General features: G+C 42.3%; 1 protein-coding gene across 5 annotated transcripts in view; it reads right to left on the bottom strand.

Moving 5' to 3' along the window:
- Positions 1-510: 510 nt before the first annotated feature.
- Positions 511-22,042, bottom strand: part of COL14A1 (collagen type XIV alpha 1 chain) — a 125,529-nt gene continuing 103,997 nt past the window's right edge. For 2 of the 5 annotated variants that reach the window (XM_064442171.1, XM_064442172.1), the window contains exons 41-49: positions 17,087-17,140; positions 16,040-16,111; positions 14,034-14,069; positions 13,536-13,602; positions 12,861-13,049; positions 3,890-3,967; positions 2,799-2,954; positions 1,354-1,446; positions 511-1,260 (exon numbers count right to left, since the gene is read on the bottom strand). In XM_064442171.1, the coding sequence (XP_064298241.1) occupies positions 1,121-1,260; positions 1,354-1,446; positions 2,799-2,954; positions 3,890-3,967; positions 12,861-13,049; positions 13,536-13,602; positions 14,034-14,069; positions 16,040-16,111; positions 17,087-17,140 (885 nt within the window). In that variant the 3' untranslated portion in view covers positions 511-1,120. Of the gene's footprint in view, positions 2,012-2,798; positions 2,955-3,889; positions 3,968-12,860; positions 13,050-13,535; positions 13,603-14,033; positions 14,070-16,039; positions 16,112-17,086; positions 17,141-22,042 lie in introns of all 5 variants that reach the window. The other 3 variants (XM_064442169.1, XM_064442170.1, XM_064442173.1) reach the window with 2 other exon arrangements.

Below are 22,042 nucleotides of genomic sequence, written 5' to 3' on the forward strand. Positions count from 1 at the left end.
ATCTTTATAGGCCTGGATTAAAACTGCTCCAGCGCTGCACTTTCAACTCAAATTAACATTTCTGAGCTTCTACTTTACATCCTGCTTTGATGCTTAGTCTCCCTAGTGCTGTTCAAAGCTGTTTATTGAGTTACTTTATAATGCACCTGCTTTGCTGTAACATGATGCACCGCTTTGTGCCCCTCGGGTGGGGGTTTTCCTGCCGCGCATCATTACCTGCTCCAAGTTGCTCCAAGAGACCTGCTGGTCTTTTGGCTTTGGCCTGTCAAGCTGCGAAAGCACACGGCCACAGATGGTACGACTGCGTCATCTCATAGTTACTCTCTACACTTGTTCATAGCCAATTTTAAAAATAAGGCTAAATATTGTTTATGCTAAGCGCCTGCAGCCTTTAAAATAAGGCTGTTGCCCAAAAGTGTTGAAAAAGGAAAATGTATTTTCTTCTCTTTACGTTCAGTTCCCCAAAGATCTATAAAATTGTTCCGAGTTAAAAATCAGTCAAGTACAGCATTTACATATAAAAGCTTGCGACCTTTATTTGCATACAAATCAGAAACGAGAGAGGTTCACAATAAATTATCAGTGTGCTCCCACGGAACGTTCTTGCTTATTTATATAATGTGGGTTAAAAAAAAATATTCCATTAACATAAGATTTCTTTGCAACCGTAACGGCGGGGGTTCAAGGAAACCTGCTGATGCTTTGTTCTCTGGTGAATTTAGTAGGGTTACTCTGCTACTACAGCAACGCATCCAAAACTAACGGAATATAATCGCCTGGACAGACGTGGATAAGAAAGAAATCACTGACTTTTCTGACTGGTTCTACGTACCCCAACCACCCTGACGCGGTCTGAGATACAGGGTGACTAGTGTATGGAACAGTACGCCACAGAAAGATCTACAGGTGACCTTTCATCATCATCTAGCACCAACCCACTAACATACTAAGCTTCTGGCATGCAAGAGAAGTACCATTATTCGTTGTGGCAACTGGTCACGTACATTTTTGTTTCTCTCCTTTAATATAAGAGCCTGTACACTTCTTCCAGGACAGGTCAGGCACCCGGACAAAAGGCCAAACGCAGATGCACGTAAAATGTAGCCCTTCTTTAAACAGTTCACTGAGAGGGTTTTTTCCCATTCGCCCTTTTGCGTGCTGGAGTCTTGAGGCTCCTTTTGGCTATCTTCCTTGTGAAGCGGCTAATCCCTGGGGATCTCAGTTCAACGGCCTCCATCTCTTCTTGAACGGGAGTAAACTCTGGTTGAGCAAGATGAGGTGATGGATAGGAGGACTGGGAGTATGGGGACGGTAAGGGGTAGGACCCGTGAACTACGTACGGCTGTTGCTCACCATCGTAAAGGTCCTCGGGGTCATAGATTTGGTAGGAGTTATGTGGCAACTGCACTACTGGGATGTCTTGATCGGTTGGCTCACCGTATCCACCTTAACCCACCACCACCAAGAGTATTCATAGGGTTAACACAGGAGAAGGAGTAGAAAATTAAAGCGCTCATTAGGAAATTGACATTTTATATATAGATATATTTATATATGTGTGTGAGTATATATATATATAAAATCTTTAATTACACATCTTTTATTCACATAAAGGAACAGTGAAAACATTGAACAAAATTAATAAGCTGGAGCAATTGGAAACCCACCAACGGACAGCCAAGTTAGTTGGAAACCACCACCAGAATTTGCCAAGTGCCCAGTTGTGACCCTGTGCTTATCGCACACTGCACAATCCGCCTGCTTTGGCTTAGTCCGATTAGGGGCTAGAATACGTGATTAACGGGCAATGCGGGTCAGGCGACACTTTTTAGCAGTGCAGGGAAGCTAAGGGCATGTACAGCAGCTAGTGTGAGTTCATTAGTGGTAGTCAATATCGTTGATGGAAAGCACAGAGCAGTTCAGCGTCCGTCTCTGACCTTCAGCCAAATGAGACCCGAACCAGAATGAGCCTTTCACCTTCTGGATGGGTAGCCATTGTAAGGGATTGGGCCTTCAAACAGGAAATGAACAACGGGGAGGGGAAGTGAGGGGGAAAGGACAGGAAGAGACGACAACAAAAACATTCAGGTAAGTAAAACGTACAAATCGGCTCACGGGCAGATTAAACCGTCAACATCAAACAAATACGCCTCGTGTAACACTCATAGTAACTAGTGCTTCACTAATAAATTTCGATTTTAGGATGAGGAACGTCATTTTTGGTAATTGTGTTAACTGCCTCCCACGGCCTCTCCGTGCTATAACGAGATGAGAAAGGAACACGCAGAGAAGATGTAGAAAAGATCATTTTCTCCAGATCACTGGTTAATGACGTGCATCCCTCTGTCAGGTTATGCTACAAGGGGTTTAGTACGGGTCATGCTCTCATGCCATTCGGAGGCACACGGAAGGGGAAGTTGAGCAACACGACTGAAACACTACAAATGTAAAAACTGCCGGGATGAACGTGAGGAGGTGGGGATTGAACACACAGACTGTTCGGCTGAGACGGAGCAGGCTCGTACGACTACACAAACACACACAGGACAAAAACCCACTACGCGGGATCCATTTTACAGGCCGGGGTCAGATGGTGGACTTCCTTCGGTCTCTACGCTGGGGTCACCTTCTCTTCGTGCCGCAGTCCACAAAATGCAGCAGCACGGGACGCGCATGTTTTTAGGGAGCTACCACATTTTAGCGCAAGGTTCACCCGTAGCCTCCATCTTACTTTGGCTGTTGGATAATGCCGCCCCCGCCGCTGCAAACGGCAGCCGCCCCGGCTCCCGCCTACTCACCTCCCATGCCATAGCCCGCGCAGGAGGATGGGTCGCAGTACCCTGGCGGGCCAGAAGGACCCTGTGAGCCTGGGGGCCCCATGTGACCGGCGGGACCTCGTGGGCCCGGAGAACCCGGTGGGCCCGGGCTGCCAGTGCGACTTTCTCCTGGAGGTCCTGCGTAGAAGGGGGAAATGAAACATCTGAGCGGTGTCGCTCATAAAGCAGTGAATTGAGGCCACCTTGGCATGTCTGGTGCTTGGAAACCATGGCGCCGAGTGTGCTACAAACGCTTCCAAGAGATAGTTTGAGCAGAGGAGCTGGGCATCCTGGCTCCAACCCCCCTGGGCAAGCTGAAGGAAAGGCTGCAGCCTTCCTCTGGCAAGGAAGACAAAGCAGCAGCCAGAAAGGAGGCTCGTCGGGAGCTGCTTCTTCTTCCTTGCCAGAGAGAGCTTTTAGCCAGAAAGTTATAGTAGAGCAAACGTTTCACCAACCATTGGACATTCAGAAAGGCAGTTTCATGAGGGGAGGACAGCCCTGGATGCCTGCACAGCTCCTGATGCACCCACTCCCTTTCAGTACAGCTTCTGGGTAAAGTTGTGCCTCGATACTGGGGCTCTAATGGCCAGAATATCCTCACGGAGTCATGACAATTTTATGCCTTTTCTACAGGACCTGGGTGTCACCCCCTCTGCTTTTTCAGGAGCTAAATATAAATCCCTGTGATTAATGTGCTTAAGTAATACACATTTCTCTGTCAAGTTAGTTAGGTATGACCTTGAGTCAATGGGAAAACAAATGCAATTAATCCAGATTAATTTTTTCCCTTCCAGACTCCATCTTGGGGGGGTGGGGGTGGGGGTGTTAAAAAAAGAGCTGGTTTTGGAGGAGCAGTTTATCACAGGGAAAAGCAAAACACTTGTGTGACCGATGACACCATCACATGACACATCACAATGTCATAGTAAGAAAAGTACGACAGTTAAGATGCCCGAACTACTGACTCTTTTGCTGCTTAAGCCTTAGAAGTGGAGGACAGAGCCGTGCAGGTCTTCGCTGCTCTGCACATGGGTCAGAGTGGTTTAATCCAGGTGTCCTAAACATAACTTTACCTGTAGATCCCGGTGGGCCTCGGGGTCCTTGTGTCCCAACACCTGGATTGCCTTTTTCTCCTTTCTCGCCTGGCAAACCTAAGGAAATAGTACTCTGATCAAAGTCACATTTTGAACAAAATTGTGTGCAGTGTTTATTATTTAACCAGGTTTATAGCTCCATTTTTCCTCTAAAAACACATGACAGAGAAGGAAGGAGGTAAAAATAAAGAACTATTTGGTCCTTTTTCCCTCCCTTCCCTGACAGCACCTCAAGGGAAGCATGGCATTCCTGGGGTCTTAAACATTCCTGCTGCCATGGTGGTTTCATCGAAGTGGTATGCAGAGGCATCGGCCAGTTTCCAGGCTGCACTTCCTGCTGGAAAGCTGCCTCTGGGCTATACTAAGGTACAGCTATTGTAAGAAGAATCCTCAGAGCCTCACAGATTACTGTGTGGCCCAGAAAAGTCAAATTTTTAATGCTACAGCCAATTTTCCTTCCAACATTAGCCCACCAAACAGTGGTACAGCATAAGATGGTTCTACACATACATGGAGAGAGTTATCATGGGTTATTGCAAAGTCTTGCTAAAAGACAAGGAAGGAGTTTCAGCACATTCAAAATCCGTCCCCGCAAACGAAGCCCAATCTAAGAGTTTCCCAGTCATGAAACTCTGATGTTCCAACACGTGCAGCCACTGAGTTGTGTTCCTGCCCATGGCCCTAAATTTCTACCCTCAGGTCTGATCCATGGAGACCAAAGATCCAGAGAACTAATCCAGAGAAGGTACTACCTTCTTCCAGCTTTCCGTCTCCTTCTGCACTACCACTATGGCATCCTATAAAACCACTTTCTATATGCAGCAATCACAATGAGTGGTGTCAAACTAAAGTAGGTGTCAAAACTACAAATTCCAGACCCTGAGTTTCCACCGGCAACTTGGAAACTCTCTTAAAGTCTGTGTTTTATTTGGATGGTTCAAAGGCACCAAATCCAGGCTGGTTTGTGGGACTTTCCCCCATTTTCCAGACCTCCCAGCACTGGTAATTGCTTGCACTGCTTTGGAGCTTCCACATTTTCAGAGTCAACGCCAATATAGAGCCCCTCCATAAAAACAAAGTAGAAAGAAAACAGCTGCTGCCCTTGATGAGGCAGTATCTACAATTCCAACTGACTGGCCTCCTTCCTTCCCTTCTGCTCAGGTAACCATTACCTCTTCGGCAAAAACATCTGGAGGACACCTCATTTTTGCAAGGAGACAGAGAAGATTTTTTTTCCCCTTCCTAAGCTAATTTCTGATGGAAGCAAATAAGTAAGAACAAATTCTTAACTGTGGAAAAAAAAAAAAAAAGTAATTAAAACGCATCACTGACAAAGAATTGCTCACATCGAGTTTACAAAATAAGAGTCTACTGAATTACAGGGGATTCGGTATTTGCTGAGGAGTTCTAGCTGTTCTCCAGAACAGGCAGCTTCCAGGGCAATATATCACGTAGCCCAGGCACCTGGAAAACACAGGTCGCACTGCAATCAGTAACTCCACAAAGCTAGCTTTTCAAAGGGCATTAAGGTTTGGCAGTGGAATGAAGCCTAGTCTGATGCACACAACGCAGTTAAGCACCTACACTTGCTCTAGAGTACCTGAAGAGAGCCGGGCGCTTCGGACAGGTTACAGAAGCCAGAGTGCTAAGGTGGTCACAAAGAAGAAATGCTGAAGGGAGGCATGCCACAAATGTACGCCTTTAGGAACAGCTCCCAGCGCTGACTCACCAGGGCACACATTTTACCTCTCTAGAGAAACAGCTAAACACACTGAAAAATTCAAATTATATCAGTGACACGATCCTGCTAGTTTTTCTGAGCCCTAGTCTGGGTAAGAGGCCAATAGGGCTTCAGGGGTCTCCTCTCCCCTTCTCTTGCACCCTTCTATTTCCCAGCATATTTAAGGCCCCTGGAGAGGTCTGGAGCTCATTCCACAGCACAGACAGCAGCACAGAGTGGCGCTGCCATGCTGAGACCTGTGTCTCCTGTGCTGAGACCCATCCCACATGCAGGCTCTGCAGCTTTTTAGAATATGTCATATAGCTGAAATCCAGAAATCTTGGATGATCAAGTGTAGACAAACCTGATGATGTGGCTTGGATACAGGTCTGTATGTTCTCCTCTACTCAACAATTCTGACTACCACCTCAGGCAGGTAGGTAGGCCAAAAAGATTAAGAATGGCTCTCTAGCCTAACAGCTCAAAAACTTACCAGGGAGAGGGACCTTGTTTCAGACCTTATTCCAAGATCTAATACCCAAAACACAGAGGAATATATTCATCAGACTGGACCACAAGACCTTCTCCCAGTGGTGGTACCAGGTAGGAAAGGGATGCAGCTTCAAATTTCCTGAAATTATGCTCTAACCATTTAGCCACTGGAGAGAAGCCGCAGAGGAACTAGGACTGCCATCTCTTCCATCAAGCCTCCTTCACATCTCATTTTCCTATTTTCTATCTTGCCTGTACACCACAGCTTTCTCTTACAGCTAAATTAGTTCCTACCAGCCTTTTGCAGGGAGATAATGAGCAACTTCTGACCAAACTATGAGATTACTAATAGCAATGTGACCAGGTTGATGAAGGTGTAGCCTTGAGCCAGTACAACCCTGTTGCTAAGGAAGGGCTCAGCAGCGTCTTAATACAACCACTCTGGTGATCTCAGAACAGCAGCAGAAGAAACTTGTGTCTGACTGCTGTGAACTAACATACTGCAGTACACCTACCTTACCTCATGGTGGTAAGAGGTACCTATTGGTCTTGTATAGACTGGTTTTGACTTTCAGGTTATAAAGTGTTCAAAAGGTAAGTTTTAGGAATTTTATATCCACAGCCTTTGGTAGCCCCAGCTCCTAAATCACACTGAATGTCAATGGGTCTTAAGTATTTAAATTACTCGGGCATCTTGAAATTTGCTAACTTTTTTCTTCAGGGATGCTTAGCAACATAATACATGGGATTCCTGCTCTCAGAGACTGTCTTCCAAGTCCCGTAGGAACCTCCTGTTTGCAATCCAGCAGTTGGTTAGCAGAGATCGCAGTTTCAGTCAGAAGTGCTATCCAGAACCTCTGATGAATGACTGCATTGCACAGTGTATATAGGAAGCAGTCCTTGGTGGCAGATACGTGCTCTATCCTACGTTTATATTCCTGGGGGAACCTGCCAAAATAACACATCATCTGTGATCCACAACTGAATTCCACCCATTTTAAAGACAAATTTCTCAGGCAAACCTCTTGTCCTGCATTCCAAATACAGTTTCCAGATACCTAAAATTTGCACAGGCCTGGCTTGCTTCAAAACGGGGAGACTCTGTTGCAATCCACTACTTCTGCTGCAGGCCTTTTAACAAGGTAAACTCCTCTATATTGTCTCTTCCCATACACGCCCTGTAAGGAAATGCTTGCCATCTGCAACAGGCGAAGTCTGTATGTGTGGATTGCTTTATCATAAGAAGACTGGCCCACGATAACCATCTCGATTCTACACAGCAGTTTAGTACAAGGACCATTGCTTATCCTACCATACAACTACATTACACGGTGACTTCAAAGACCATTGACACAATGTTTTCAAATCACAGCCGTCCATGCACTCAATTATTATTCTTTACACACACAAGAACATACACCCATACGTGATATTCACAGAATAAACTGCAGTAAGAAATTATAAATATGGAACAAATCTACTCAGGCTAAGAATAAAACGTTCATTCTGGAACAAGTTTTGAAGCTCTTGTGCAGGGCAAGCCTTTGAAATCACTTGGATATCAAGTTCCTAAAGCAACTATACTGAAGGCCAAGATACAAGTTTGCTTCAGGTTTCTTTTAGTCTAATTTTCAATAAAGATTACCCAAGTGAAAGAGAACATAAACACTGAAGCAAGAATACCCAACTCCTAAGGCAAAACTCAGGAGTAGCCCATGTACTGGTGCATGGGGTTGTCTCTCCCCAGGTGCAGGACCTTGCACTTGCTCTTGTTGAATTTCATCAGGTTCCCCTCGGCCCAGCTCTCCAGCCTGTCCAGGTCTCGTTGGATGGCAGCACAGCCTGCTGGTGTATCAGCCACTCCTCCCAGCTTGGTGTCATCAGCGAACTGGCTGAGGTTACACTCTGTCCCTTTGTCCAGGTCACTGATGAATATGTTGAACAGGACTGGACCCAGCACAGACCCCTGGGGAACACCACTAGTTACAGGCCTCCAACCAGACTCTGCTCCATTGATCACAACCCTCTGAGCTCTGCCATTCAGCCAGTTCTCTGTCCACCTCACTGTCCACTCATCCAACCCACACTTCCTTAGCTTGCCTCTGAGGATGTTATGCAAGGCAGTGTCAAATGCCTCACTGAAGTCAAGATAAACAACATCCACTGCTCTCCCTTCGTCAACCCAGCCAGTCATGCCATCATAGAAGGCTATCAGGTTGGTCAAGCATGATCTCCCTTGGTGAATCCATGTTGACTGTTTCTGATAACCTTCTTGTCCTCTACATGCCTGGAGATGACCTTCAGGATGAACTGCTCCATAACCTTTCCAGGGATGGAGGTGAGGCTGACTGGCCTATGGTTCCCCAGGTCCTCCTTCTTGCCCTTTTTGAAGATTGGAGTGGCATTGCTTTCCTCCAGTCCTCAGGCACCTCTCCTGTCCTTCATGACCTTCCAAAGATGATGGAGAGTGGCTCAGCAAGAACATCCACCAGCTCCTTCAGCACTCATGGGTGCACCCCATCAGGGCCCATGGATTTGTGAGGATCCAGTTTGCATAGGTGATCTCTGACCCAATCCTTCTCGACCAAGGGGATGTCCTCCTTTCTCCAGATTTTCTCTCTCACCTCTGGGGGCTGGGATGCCTGAGGGCCAGCCTTAGCAGTAAAGACTGAAGCAAAGAAGGCATTCAGTAACTCCGCCTTCTCCGCATCCTGTGTTACCAGGGCACCCATCTCATTCAGCAGTGGGCCCACAGTTTCCCCATAACAACACATGGTGATGTTTTTTTTATCCAGAAAGAAGTAAAATTGGAAATAAAAATATTTAATTGACCTAACTGGCAAATATTCCATTTAATTCCATTGGAATTTTGCCATCAGAGCTACATGTGGCTTTTGAGAACACGTTTGACTAACTCTTTCATGTTAAGCCAGAATACTAATATGGATGAAGCTGTACTTGAGAACAGTAACCTTCCCAGTGACAGCTTAGGCGTTTCTTATATTTTTTATATTTATATTATTATATATTTATATCACAAAAGGATGTAGTAAGTAGCCATAAGTTTTGTGCATCACTTCAGGACGCATCATAAGAGCAGAAGTCCAACTACTTCCTGAGCACTCGGAAGCCAGACACTAGTTATTGAAGTCCCAGTTCATACACATAAAATCAAACCAAAAGATGTTCAAACTAGCTGAAATGAAAATAGAAATCAGTGCTGTGCACTAGTTACAATAAAAATAGAGATGAATGCCGTGAATGATCAGTGTTTGGGTTTGGTTTTTATCAAACTCCTATATTTATGCTAATTATTCTAGTAATTTATCTGGGATTATGTACTATATGGGACTAGTAACACAATGTGGCTTCCTGAATCTTTAAATCACAGGTCCAATTCAAATGGCCTGTTGGGGCACCAATAAAATGTTAATATTGCTAACAAACACTGAAATTGACTGATATGTCTCTTTTCACATCATTAGAAAAATACAACAGATAAAACCCCACAGTGTACAGCTAAAACAGTAATCAGCTGGGGAAACTAAATAACAAATGTTTTAGTGTGATCCTAATCCATTCACTTATGTCTACACTGGAAAAAAACTAGGTCTTAGCTGGCAAGAGACGCTGAAAACTGAATCTGTCAAGAGAATGACTTACCCTTCCTCACTAAGGTGGTCTGTCTTGGAAGGAGCAGCTCAGTGTGTTACTATGGAGAGAATACATCCAGGAATGGGACACCCTGGACCTAGAAGTTCAAGTGGAGGTTTCTAACAAAACTCCAAGCCTCTCTCAATCCAAGCCTCCTTCCAAAATATCTGTTTAACGCTCGGCAGAGTGACAAGGTAAACAAGGGAAAAGAAAAAAAAAACTGGCCAGGCCAGTTAGGAGGGAAGTTCACTGATGTCAAGATCTCTCACTGCTGACATTTTCCAGGAAACCTCTCTCTGGTGCATGGTTTCTAACCAGTTCCACAGGCTGCTTTCAGAAGCTCCCCCTTCTCACAGGCTGGGATCGAATGGGTGGTGGGCAAGAGAGGTGAGTAGGAGGAAATGTCTAGCTTCCCCCCACCGTTTCTCCTCCCACTCTACCAGCCACTCAGCTCAGAGGCAGCAACAGGTTCTTGCAGCAATCCCAGTAGTTTGAACTCTGAGGGAAAAGAAGCAACGCTCTACTAAATAAACCCTTCTAGTGTCTATTACCTCTATGGGCTCTATGGGCACTGCTGTCACAGTTGCAGTGTATTTTTTGTACTTAAAGGTGGAGGCTGAGTTTTCAGAGTTGCTAATCTGGCACTGGTTTTGAACAATAAATTGACTTCATATATAAATGCTGAAGAAGCACATTGTTCATAAAGGCTTCCAAGTGGCTGGCTGGAGATCTTCACATTGTGACTTGCTGAACATAAATACAAACAATGCTTCAGAACACAGCAAGGGATGGGGTCTGAGTCCATTTACCCTCCTCTCTCTATTCACTGTAAACTAAAAACCCTTCCACCCAGAAGCAGAGGAATTCTATCACTGCATGATAATCATACAAGTGACAACTGAGAACGCACTAGAAGCTTCCAATCAATCTCCACAAGCAGGAAGCTGGTAAAAAGAATTTTTACTTTTCCCTGCTGCATTTTGGGGTTAGCTTAGAGCAATTCCTTAGAAATGGATTCTGAAATATCCCAAGGGTCTGTACAACTCAAGAGGTATCTTCCTGTTAAATAAACTGCTACTACACCAGGCATACTATCAACCTAAAATTTCAATTGCTTCTGAATAAATTAAATAAATTCTATAAATAAATCCTATTCTATTACTAAATAACTGCTGTATTTTTTCCTAGGTTCTGAATGAGCTCCTTCCTCTTCCTTCCAGGTTCTGTGCAAGGCTCCAGTTACGTGAATGTCCTAAAAACCATTTTCACTCAAATAAAGCTAATTATTTTGCCTTTAAGTTTACACATAGATTCTTTTTCCTTAAAACAATCTCATTTTAAGCTATAAATACTGTAAAACACTCCCAACATTTGGCATCCCATTTTATGAAAATCTGCAGAGAGCCCAGGCTGACTGATCATAGTTCTTGCAGTATGCTCAGTAAGTGCTTGCTCTCTACCAAGTATGAAACTCCCCACAAGCACTACCTGCCAAAACCAGTGCCTTCTAACATCAGTTATCTGTAGGGACAGGAAACGAATTATATTGTTTTTTAACATGCTTCTACCCTTTGTCTACTCAGTCTGTTACCAGTGCTGTTTCCCAGATATAAAGCAGTGAGTTAGCCCGCATCACATTTCATTTAAATGACTATCTCATCACTCTGATTTCATAGTAGTACAAAATGTGGATCTGGGCCGCAGCACAGCAAATACAATGGAAAATATATGTTAAATGCGGGACAGGTTTCCGTTTTTTGTAGCCTGGCATTTTAGTTCATCCATTCCTGAAGCCCCAGCAAAATATTCTGTGTACTTAAACAGTTCCTGCCTGAGAAGCCATTTAAAATACATTAGTATTTTAAGCAACTACCCTGAAATCTGCAGTCAGTCTCTCCGGGTCACCACTTTTAAAGTCAGTTCCTCACTTGCTGTCTCTTCCAATTTTCTTTCCTACTTGCTTCCCACCCCCTCATTCCTCCTTTTTTTCTGAACGGCATCTAGTCTTTGCTCAGCTGGAGCAGGCAGCCACATGACTGAGAGGCTAGTACCCTAAACCTTGCCTCTTTTTTCAAGAAGGTAATTAAAATTACAGTCTTGAGGGGAAGAAATGATCCACAGGTTCACTCAAAGACTTTCCTTTCAAAACAATGCTTTAGTTCTGGTCATCATGGCTACCGTAAACTGGAACTATTAAGCTCCTGAACTGAACAGCCTTCACAGCAATTCACTTTTAACATGCCATTTTAGATATTTGTAACAGCAACACCTATTCATCGCTCCTGAATATCACATTTGTGTCTTGAGTTCTTGCTCACTTTCTCATGTGATGGTCTTCAAAGCACTTTCACAATCATAAATCCACTCAGTACTACCTCTGTTAGTGCTACTCTGGTACACCAAAGATTGCCAGGGTTGCACAGAGAAAGAGTAAACCAAAACATGGAGCTTGTTTCTTTATTAGACAATGCTGGAGGGGGAAAGGAGAACGAGATCTAGCACACGCATGAATACAAAGGAGAATTACTGTAAATGAACAGTTAATTGTATTATTTCTCTCTGACCTCACTACTTCCTCTCCTTGATCCTCTCAACCCCTCATAAACTAGCTTTTTTCCCCTCTTCTTATGAACCGAGCTCCTTTCAGACTATCACAACTTAGAAATCATGGGACTGACGCATTTCAAGTTTAGCAGAAAAGCTCAATCTTTCCCCAGCACAAACCTATCAGTTTTGCAGCTGCCTTTTCCAAAAGCTCCTTCGCTTATACATTTACAGCTCCAGCTTACTTCAGCGTCCTACTAAGATGAAAGCATGATGTGATGTGATGTGCCCCATTAGATGCTACCAATCTTCAGCAGTTTAGGCATTTAACCTTTGTCTGATCCTGCCAACTCACACCTGGCAAAGCCTGCATTATCTTCATGACCGAGAGTCTTCAGAGCTTCCATTATGGTCTATGTTGAGCTCACCTATCAGCTAGTGATAAAACTCTTGTTCTCACAATTAGATAGCAGACAAAAGCCATCAGAATGTGTCAGGAAAGGGAAGTATGTATTTTTGTATGTGAAGTATGAAGCTTACCTCTTTCTCCCGGTCTTCCTGGTTGACCAGGACTTCCTGGAAACCCTTGCATGCCTGGTGATCCTTGTTCACCCTGTGGTCCTGGAGCCCCTGGCCGACCTGGCTCACCAGGAGGTCCTGCGATGGTTCGTGTTGAGACAGATTGGCTTGGAATCTGGTTCAGAATTGAGTTATATCTTGCCATATGACCTGTCAGGAAAAAACGTCCTCATTTTCAAGTTGCAGTGGAGAATCTGGTTCAGCTAAGTTTGAACAGAGCACTGGCAGGTCATCAAGGCTGTGGTCTGTTGTGTTTTGATAATACAAAGTTGTGCACTTGCTGGTGGAGAAACAGTGATTTAGGGATTAGACAGAAAAGGAGAAGAACTATTGTGTAGAATTTTACTTCCTTGCTTTGATGGGTTTGGTTTTTGTATTTTTTGTCTATAAAAGTTTAAAATTATTACAGCAGAAGTTTCTGTATACTATAATAGACTGGAGACAATTCAGGCTTTTTTTTTCAGATGCCTGATGCTAATCAGCCCTAATTGGACATAAATCCATTTGAACATAAAACTGACTCTCTAGCCTAAAAGGAAGAGATCCCTTTGAATGCTCTGAAAAGCATCATATTTTTAAGTAATTGCGGCAGGAAAAGATCAGTTCTAGAGATAGAAGCATATGAAATGTACTTACCCTGGATGAGCTGTTCACACACTTGCCGAGCAACAGCACGCACCATTGCTTGGGACTGGAGATCACCCTGGATAACAACAGCAGCAGTGTCATAACACGATTTTTTTGCATCGTTTTTGTCTTGAAAATGCTTAGAGCAATGAAAGACATTTATTATCCCTGAGATTATAACCTCACACATGAGAATAAAAACCAAAAAAAAAGTTTTGGGTTCTCCCTGGTTCCCATTACTGTTTTTAGCCAGCAAACAGAGGTCAGAGAAGATAATCCCAATGAGAGATGTAGGGACGTGCTTAATGCCACATACGTCTCACCTTCAAAACATTACTGTAGCTCTACACAAGACAATGTGTGGAAAGAAGGAAAATTTGCCTGATCACACAGAGAAAACTATTGTGCCTGTAAACACAGAGAAACATAATTTCTCAGAGAAAGCTTTAAGTGAGACAGAAGGCCAGACAGGAAAAAAAATGGTGGCTAACATGAACATAGACTTACCCGCTCACCCCTTTCACCCTTAGCTCCAGGAGGACCCTATGAAAAGGTTCAATACAAAATTAATTCTCATTTTGTTCTTGCTCAAAATTTTTAACACCTAAATGTTGTCTCCCTTGCAGCATCACAGTAAAAGGAGAAAAAACAAACAAGGAACATGGTTTCAGGAGGCTGTGTGGCAATAATGAATACACGTTTTCCATTTCAGTTCTCAACACAATGTTCACCTTTGGCAATTACATGGCAATGACTTTCTTGGCGGGATTGTCATATACTAAATTCTCTTGTTTAGAATGTCACCAAGGGCAGGCCACTAGGTAAGGCATTTCACATGGCTGAAATGGGTCTAATCGTCACTGAGTATAAGGAAGAAAAGGCTGACGGGAGACAAAATACTGGTCTGAAATTAGTAGCATTTGTGCACCATGACTTTGCATCTGCTATGAACAGAGTCAGCAATGGGATTAAACTGCACAGAAAATTACGTATGACATTAAAGATAATGTAATAGTGTAATGAGTATAAGGATCATTATTGATTGGAACAAGTTGTCTAGGGCAGTCACAACTTCATCAGTGGAGGTTTTTGGGGTAGGCTAGACATCTCCCAGGAACTCCTGAAGTGAAGAAAGGTCTGCATGAAGAGGTAAACAGCTGACTGATGTATGGTTAACACACAGCTTATTCTATCCTAGGAAAGAATAAACTTCTACAAGACTGCAAGATTATTTCTAGGCCTCTTTTCTATTACTCTACCTTTTGGGAAAGACAGTTATTGAAACTCGATAATTTTTTACCCAACTAGTTGTTTTTTCAGAATGACTGGAGTCTAAACATTCACAGCAGAGGACTTACATGACTCACAGGAATATCTACACTATCTGCACTCTAGGAAATCTAGTTCAATATCTGGAACACATGTTTGGACAGGAACTGAATAGTCAGCATGTTATACATTGATAGTAATAAGTTTCACAGCTCATCAAATCTCCTTAGTAGATTTCATGATTACACTTAGAAACTATGCAGAACTGGGCATTAGGTTATTATTTTTACTTATATATTATCAGTCATTTCATTTCCACTAAACCAAACAAAAATGCTTGCATTGGATTAAATCTCCAAAGCAAATTGGATTTGGAAAAAAAAATAATTCTGTTCTACAAATCGAGTCAGAAGTGCATACTGTCACATTCTGATGCCTTTAAAATTAAATAGAACATTCACTGGAAAAAAATGGAGCAGGCTTTATAATTCATCAAGTGGTCAAATGTTAAAATGTATATACACAATATTATCTAAACTGTTACAGAGAAAAAGAGGTCCTCTGTAAATCTTCTCTTTTACATAATTTACACACTCATTTTATATTTGTATTCCTTTCTTCTAGTTAAACTGTGGGTTTTTTATAATAAAATAATATCTGAAAGACAAACTCAATATCAGAGGTTCCTAATACTTATTTTCAGTATAGAGGGTCTAATTTTCCACTCAGTGAAATTGATGGTGAAATTTATAACAACATTCTAGAAAAAGCCCTGTTCATTAGTCTGTTGCCCTGATGTAAACTCAGAGTAACCATGAAAGCCAGTTTTTTTTTCATGCAATAATTTCACAGTTTGAAAGTCAGAATAATATTTTGGAAATATTCAGGGTAATAAATGATGTACTTTAATTTCCTGAGAGTTGCTTGAAGTGCAAAGGAAAAAAAACGGGAAAATAATCACTCACAGACTACAAATTCACATACTGTTATGCTTTTAGCTGCTGTGTTTTAATCTTGTGTTTTGACTCTCTAATCCCCATATTCCAAACATTGTATGTAAAATCAACAAATAAATTTAATTACGAAGACTGAACAACGAAAGACCAATATGATGTTTCACTTAGCCCCTAACTGCAAACAGATCATAAGCTGTAAATATTGAGTTCTGTAAAACAGTGAAGTCAGGATCAGAAACCAAATAATCCACAACAGCAAATATAGCAATATTCATTAATTTTACTTACAGGAGCTCCAATGTCACCTTGTGGCCCCTGGCTTCCAGTAACACCTGGAACACCAGGAGCACCGGGTATGCCCTACACGGAAAATGAGAAAGAAAATACTCAGTTGTGATGACAATAACCATCCATGAATCCTGATGGAAGAAATAACTGTGATGGAGGAGGTTCACAAAGCAGACAGTACACAGATAGTTCTGCAAGACAAAGACTGAGGATGCTGGAAGAGAGGACTAAGAAGCACATGTTGCAGGAAAAAGAACACTTGAAAGCACAGCTCTGAGAAAAGTGCTTGAGAAAAATTGACTTGTGTTGCTTGCTTTCTGAAACAGACAAAGACTGCTGAACCGCAAGACAAAATCCTGTGACATTACTACCGTGTTCGGGGGGATGACTCCGAACGTTCTTTACAAAAAGAACAGGATTTCTTGGAGAATACTCAATACCACCAGCAGTTTCACCTAACATCTTAAATCTATCAAGAAGGCATTAACTTTGCCTAGCTGCCCTGGTTGAGAAGGATGAGACTGATTCTGGAGGCAACATATATCTTGCTTCAAATCTTGAATGAGGCCTCTGCTGTCTTCCTTGATTACTCTATGCGAGCATTTGAATACCTGTGCTTACCTCCAGCCTCGAGACCAAGCAAAACCTGGCAGTTCCCTTCAATTAACAATCCTTGGATTGTTAATTATAATTAATTGGAATTTCTTAATAATTGGAATTTCTTACAAAAAGAAAGTTTTGTTTCAAATGTTAAGGCACTAATTCCCTTTATATAGCACAGTTACCTGACTAAGAACAAGCTATCAATCTTGGTGGAACAACTGTCTCCCCTTCCCGTGGGAGACATCTTTTCTTGAGCTAAGTAAGGGTGGAAAGAAATGACACTGGACTATCAGCTCTCTGCTAACCCCCTGCATCATGAAAATTTTAACTCCCAAGGAGAACCCTTGGCCTTCGTCTGTCCTCTGAAGTAGGTAACAGAGTGACCTACAATCCCCCAAAATCCTGCTGACCTTTACAGTAACAAATACCATGGGCAATACTCACCATTGGGCCAGGAGGTCCTTGTGGGCCTGTGGGTCCATCTTTGCCAGGAAGGCCCTATAAAAGAGAAATATAAGCACCTTTATCAGCTTTTTATATGTACTTCATTAATCTGTTCCATTTCATCTAGAAGACTTTTTTTTTCCTTTTGTTCTTTGTTTTCTCTGAAATTAATAAATGGTGGTAGTGGTTTCTTAGAAGAAAACTCCCTTATTTGCCCTGGGGAGGGTTTATTTCTGAAAAGGAGCTACAGCATCGCCAGTATTTAAAAAAAAAAAAAAAAATCCAACTAGTGTCACAATACTTTTGAAATAAGAAGCAGCAATGCAAAACTCTTTGTACCGGCAATTTTCCCCTCTGGGTGAATTTCACTTACAATGCTGCTGTACTGAGGTAAATTAGAGCCTTTGCTGTCAGATTTCTCTACCACAAGATGGGTCACACTTCTACATCTGTTCTGACTGGTTGCAACTATTCACAGTCCCACTGATTAAGTGCTGAAAGATGGCAACTGGGAGCCTATCTCTCTGCCCAGCAATACTGTACGTATGTACTAGCTATCACCGAGGTCCTGATTCAGGAAGCAGCAGGAATGCTCATGTGGTTTACATTATGAACATGCTTCAGAGCTTCCAGAAATGAGAGCCAAAACTAAAGATAACTTGGAAACTGGAAAGCAAGCAAATCATAGGAAAAAGACTGACCAGATGTAGAAGAAAATACAGTGTTAATAAAGCATTCTTGCAAGTTAACCAACGTGCACATTTTGTATCCACGTGCTATAAAGCATAGGTTTCTAAACAGCCTGGTGATAAGTGAATTCTTTAATTACTACACTGCCTAAAAACCAGAAATATTATTTATCTCTGGCTCAAGACCAGAATATGGAGGTAAGAGTAGAAGGAAAGAGAGTTTGAAAGTGTTTATGCTGACATACAGAACAGAGAACTTTCTAGGCCTCAGTATCTCATAGAGCTGCAGAAAAAAAATGCACATCTTTTTCGTTTCATGCTTTTTTTCCTGAAACTTTATTTCTGACACAGTTTTAGTAATGACTATAGCATGAACAACTAGTTTTATGCTTTACACAGTTTGGAAACTATGATTCAAACCTGCTATCATGTGGCATAAAAAACTGGCTGGGGAATATTATCTGCCATGTACCTGGAAAGGATTTTTTTAAATTCCACCAGAAGTGGGTTTCAATGATAACATAAGCCACAGAGTCAACACATATTATGTCATCTATGCATCCTTAGACTTGATAAGGAAATACTTTCCTGTTTCACAGTGTAGCCAGGTGGCTCCTGAAGCTTCAAGGACCAAAGCAGCTCCCCTATAACAGTAAGAACTAAAGCAAAGGTAACAGCTAAGTGGAATTGAAATAAAGATTGCAGGAGTGTCTCTATCACAGTAGTTTTAAGACATATACAGAGAAAAGATTGCAAGCCTAGGTCAATTAAATAAATTGGCAAAGGAAAGTGTGTTCAGTATTAAAAATTGGTGTTTCTAGAGGAAACAAAAAATAGTATAAGGAACTTCGAAATGTATTAAAAATTATAAAATAGGGTTTCAGATATTCTCTGGAAGAAGCATTTAGCTGTGAACGATGTTTTGAAAAATTCAGTTATAGCTGTTTTATAATAACATGGAAGTCCCTAAAAGATAATGCAAACTAGACCTATTTTTGTAACAGTAAAACATTCAAGAAGTCTGATACCTTCATATTTATATGTTACACTTTTTAAAGCGAAGATTTAAAATCTCCATTTATTTTTGACCAGTCCTAAAGCAGGATGAAAACTGGTTGGACCTTCTTAAGGGCTTAATTAAACTAGGAGGAGGGAAATATACAGCTCTCCACCAACTTCTAGGATCTAGTGTGGATTCACACAAACTTCTAAAGAAAAATAATGCTGTATGTCCATTCCTTCTCCCATCCCAGTCAAAGAGTAGAACTAACAGTAAGAATTATATTTTCTTTGAATATATTTCACAATTTCTTTCTTCTGAGCAGTATTCTTACTCTTGGCTGCTCAAGAGTCATCTCCTGCCTATTCTCCTAGGATTCGTTTCTCCTGGCACTGGTGCTGTATTGCTTGGCCACAAAAAAATCGCCTCCTACTGTATTTATTAGATGTGAAAATTGCTATTTATAAATGAAGTCAAAGAGAGGTTTGGTTCAAGAAAGAATATGGCACTATCTATTCTCTCATGCAGGTAAAAGACCAAAGTTATTTGCCTGTGCTGCCAACAGGGTTTGAAGATGATGTTACTCAGACCATCCAATGGCCAGAGTGGATCCGAGACTCATTCTGAACTTGTGAGTAGTGAGCAGAGGAGATTAGTAGGTACCAGGAAATTTGCAGGAAGACTGGGAATCTATATCTTCTGGCTCTTTCTCACATTATTTTTGGTCTGTGAAATGTAGAAGAAAATACAGCACTGTGAGAATTCATGAAGTTGTATTTGAAGCACTGAAGCCTTAAAGATGTTAATTACTCTCCCTTTATTGAAGTCTCTTTGCTTAACCGTCTCCAGAATGACTGGGGGAATTACATAGCACAACAGCACTTTCTCTCTGATGCATTCACATCCAGGATAGGAATGACTGTACAGAGCCACTGAATCTCCTCCATGGAGCTGCATGCCCACTAGCAAGCTGGGACAGATTGTGATGTGTGACCTCAGATGTAGGGCAGTTTAGAATCAAGATGCATATTATTTCGGAAGGTTAACTTAAATCAGGTCATATTTTGCTAATGGCATGAAAACAGTTATGGAGAAACAGTGTAGAAGCCACAGAATTTTTTTATAAGGGATTTTATCTGCCAGAATACAAATGGCATCACAGAATGTAAGCACCACCTAAATCCCTGTAAAGTCTCCAGTCTGCTGAAGTCAGTGCTCCTGCTGACCTCACTACAAACTCTTTAGCTTTTTGTAGCCTGGAATTTATTTGGGCTATTTGTGGAGAGGCGATTTTTCCAGTAGGACTAGATACCGGCAAAATGTTAACTGAAGCTACTGAGCCCAGGCTTGAAAGACTTTCATGTACAGCCTTTAAAAAAACAACTGCAGCCTGGGACGCATGACTGCCTCATCCTTCTTTTTCTTTTTCAAAAACAATTTTCCTCCTCTCAAGATAAACCCCAGCAACCAGAAAAATATTAATAAGCACTATCTCAGTGTATTAGTCCAAGCTGTAGCTTGCAAAAGATTTTGCACCAACATGAGCTATTTTAAATCAAAGCTAACCCAGAAAGGAAGCGGAGATGTGAGCATTTTTTTGAAATATTGCTCAGAACACACATCCTTTATTTAATGTTGACTGAGTGTTCCCTCTCTTCCTTGTGAAACTACCAGTGCCATCTACAAGCTGACAGTCTGAAAATATTTTACTATTAATTCTTCATAATTTAAAACTTAGATTTCTTGCATATCTTTTGTTAATCAGTCATATTTCTCCTCCAGTATTTGCAGTGTGCTGTTAAGATTAACATCTGGAATATAATACTCCTTTCCCTTGTGTATCCGAGTCCCTTTGACTATGCCTTTGCTTGTAAATTAAACAAGTCCTTAGAGAAAAAGAAGTGACACAGCCCATATTAACATACATAACTGCATTTTGGTGGCTTTGTGGAAAAGAACCGGGTGTTCCTAGGGGCAACAGGTCAAACACGAGTTGTCAGCATGCTGCTGTGGCAAAGGCAGCCAACCACACACTCTGGCTGTAGCATTAAAGCCAGCAGGTTCAGCTGCAGGTTCAGGAAGTGCTCCTTCACCTCTATCGAGCGCTTTTAAGACTGTCTCTGGAGTGTTGTGTCCAGTTTTGATCTCCCCAGTACAAGACAGACTGACATACTGGAGCAGGTCCAGCGGAGAGCCATGAAGACATTCAGGGGCTGGAGCACAGGACATAGGAAGAAAGGTTGAAATAGGTGGGTTTGCTCTGCTTGGTAACCTTAGTGCTGTCTAAACTACCTGACCAGAGGTAAAAGAGATGCAACCAGACTCTTCCCAGAGGAGCACAGCGATAGGACAAGAGGCAACAGACACAAGTGGAAATTATGATTAGATGTACAGAAAAAAACAATATTACAACGGAAGTGGTTAAATTAATACTGTCATGGGTTGCCCAGGGAGGTTGTGAAATCTTCATACTTGGAAGTGTTCAAGACTCAACATGAACCTGAGCAACCTGATCTGATCGGACCTGTTTTGAGCAGACTGTAGCGCTAGATGGCTTCTGAAGGTACCTTCCAACTTTAATTTTATTATGCTACAAAGCCCACTAAAACACTGCCCATCTAAATTCCCTCCTGGAAATGGCTTCTGATCTATACTATCCCCTGAACAATGTCCTGAAAGAGTTGGTCCAGCCCAGCACTTCCAAGAGGAATGACAAGCATTACACTGCATAGGTCACTAGCCAATGCTCAAAATCATGTTCTGGCAATATCTAATTCGCTAGCCTACAGACAAAGGCTTTGCATCTCACAGCTGGTCTCTTTGCCCTCCTGCTCTCAGAGTGAGCTGAACAGGAGCCATTAGGACCTGAAGAAATGTTTGAGACTGAAACACCCCCTCTGTCAGTTACAGGTATCTTACTGCAGACTAGTGTCTTCAAACAGGCAGCATTGGTCAATGCTTCTGGACTCCAAACCAGCTGCAGCAGCTCAGCAAGGGAAATCAATCCCTTGACAGTTTAACTCTGTGGTCCCACCCCTAGCAGAGATATAGGGAAGCACATCCAGCAGAGCTTCCTCCAGAATTTTTTACCTTGCTGAGGAAGAACCAAGGAGAAGCTTGGCCAGGAGAAGACCCCCCTGGGGGAACCACAAGGTGACAGCAAGCAATAACATGGGCACAAGACATATGAACTTCAGAGTCAGAACAATGGAGATCCCTCCCTACATCATGTCATCAATCAGAGCATGCTTGCCACTCAGGATGATA

Source organism: Phalacrocorax carbo, chromosome 2 (genome assembly GCF_963921805.1).
Source record: "Phalacrocorax carbo chromosome 2, bPhaCar2.1, whole genome shotgun sequence".
NCBI classification, from domain to species: Eukaryota; Metazoa; Chordata; class Aves; order Suliformes; family Phalacrocoracidae; genus Phalacrocorax; species Phalacrocorax carbo.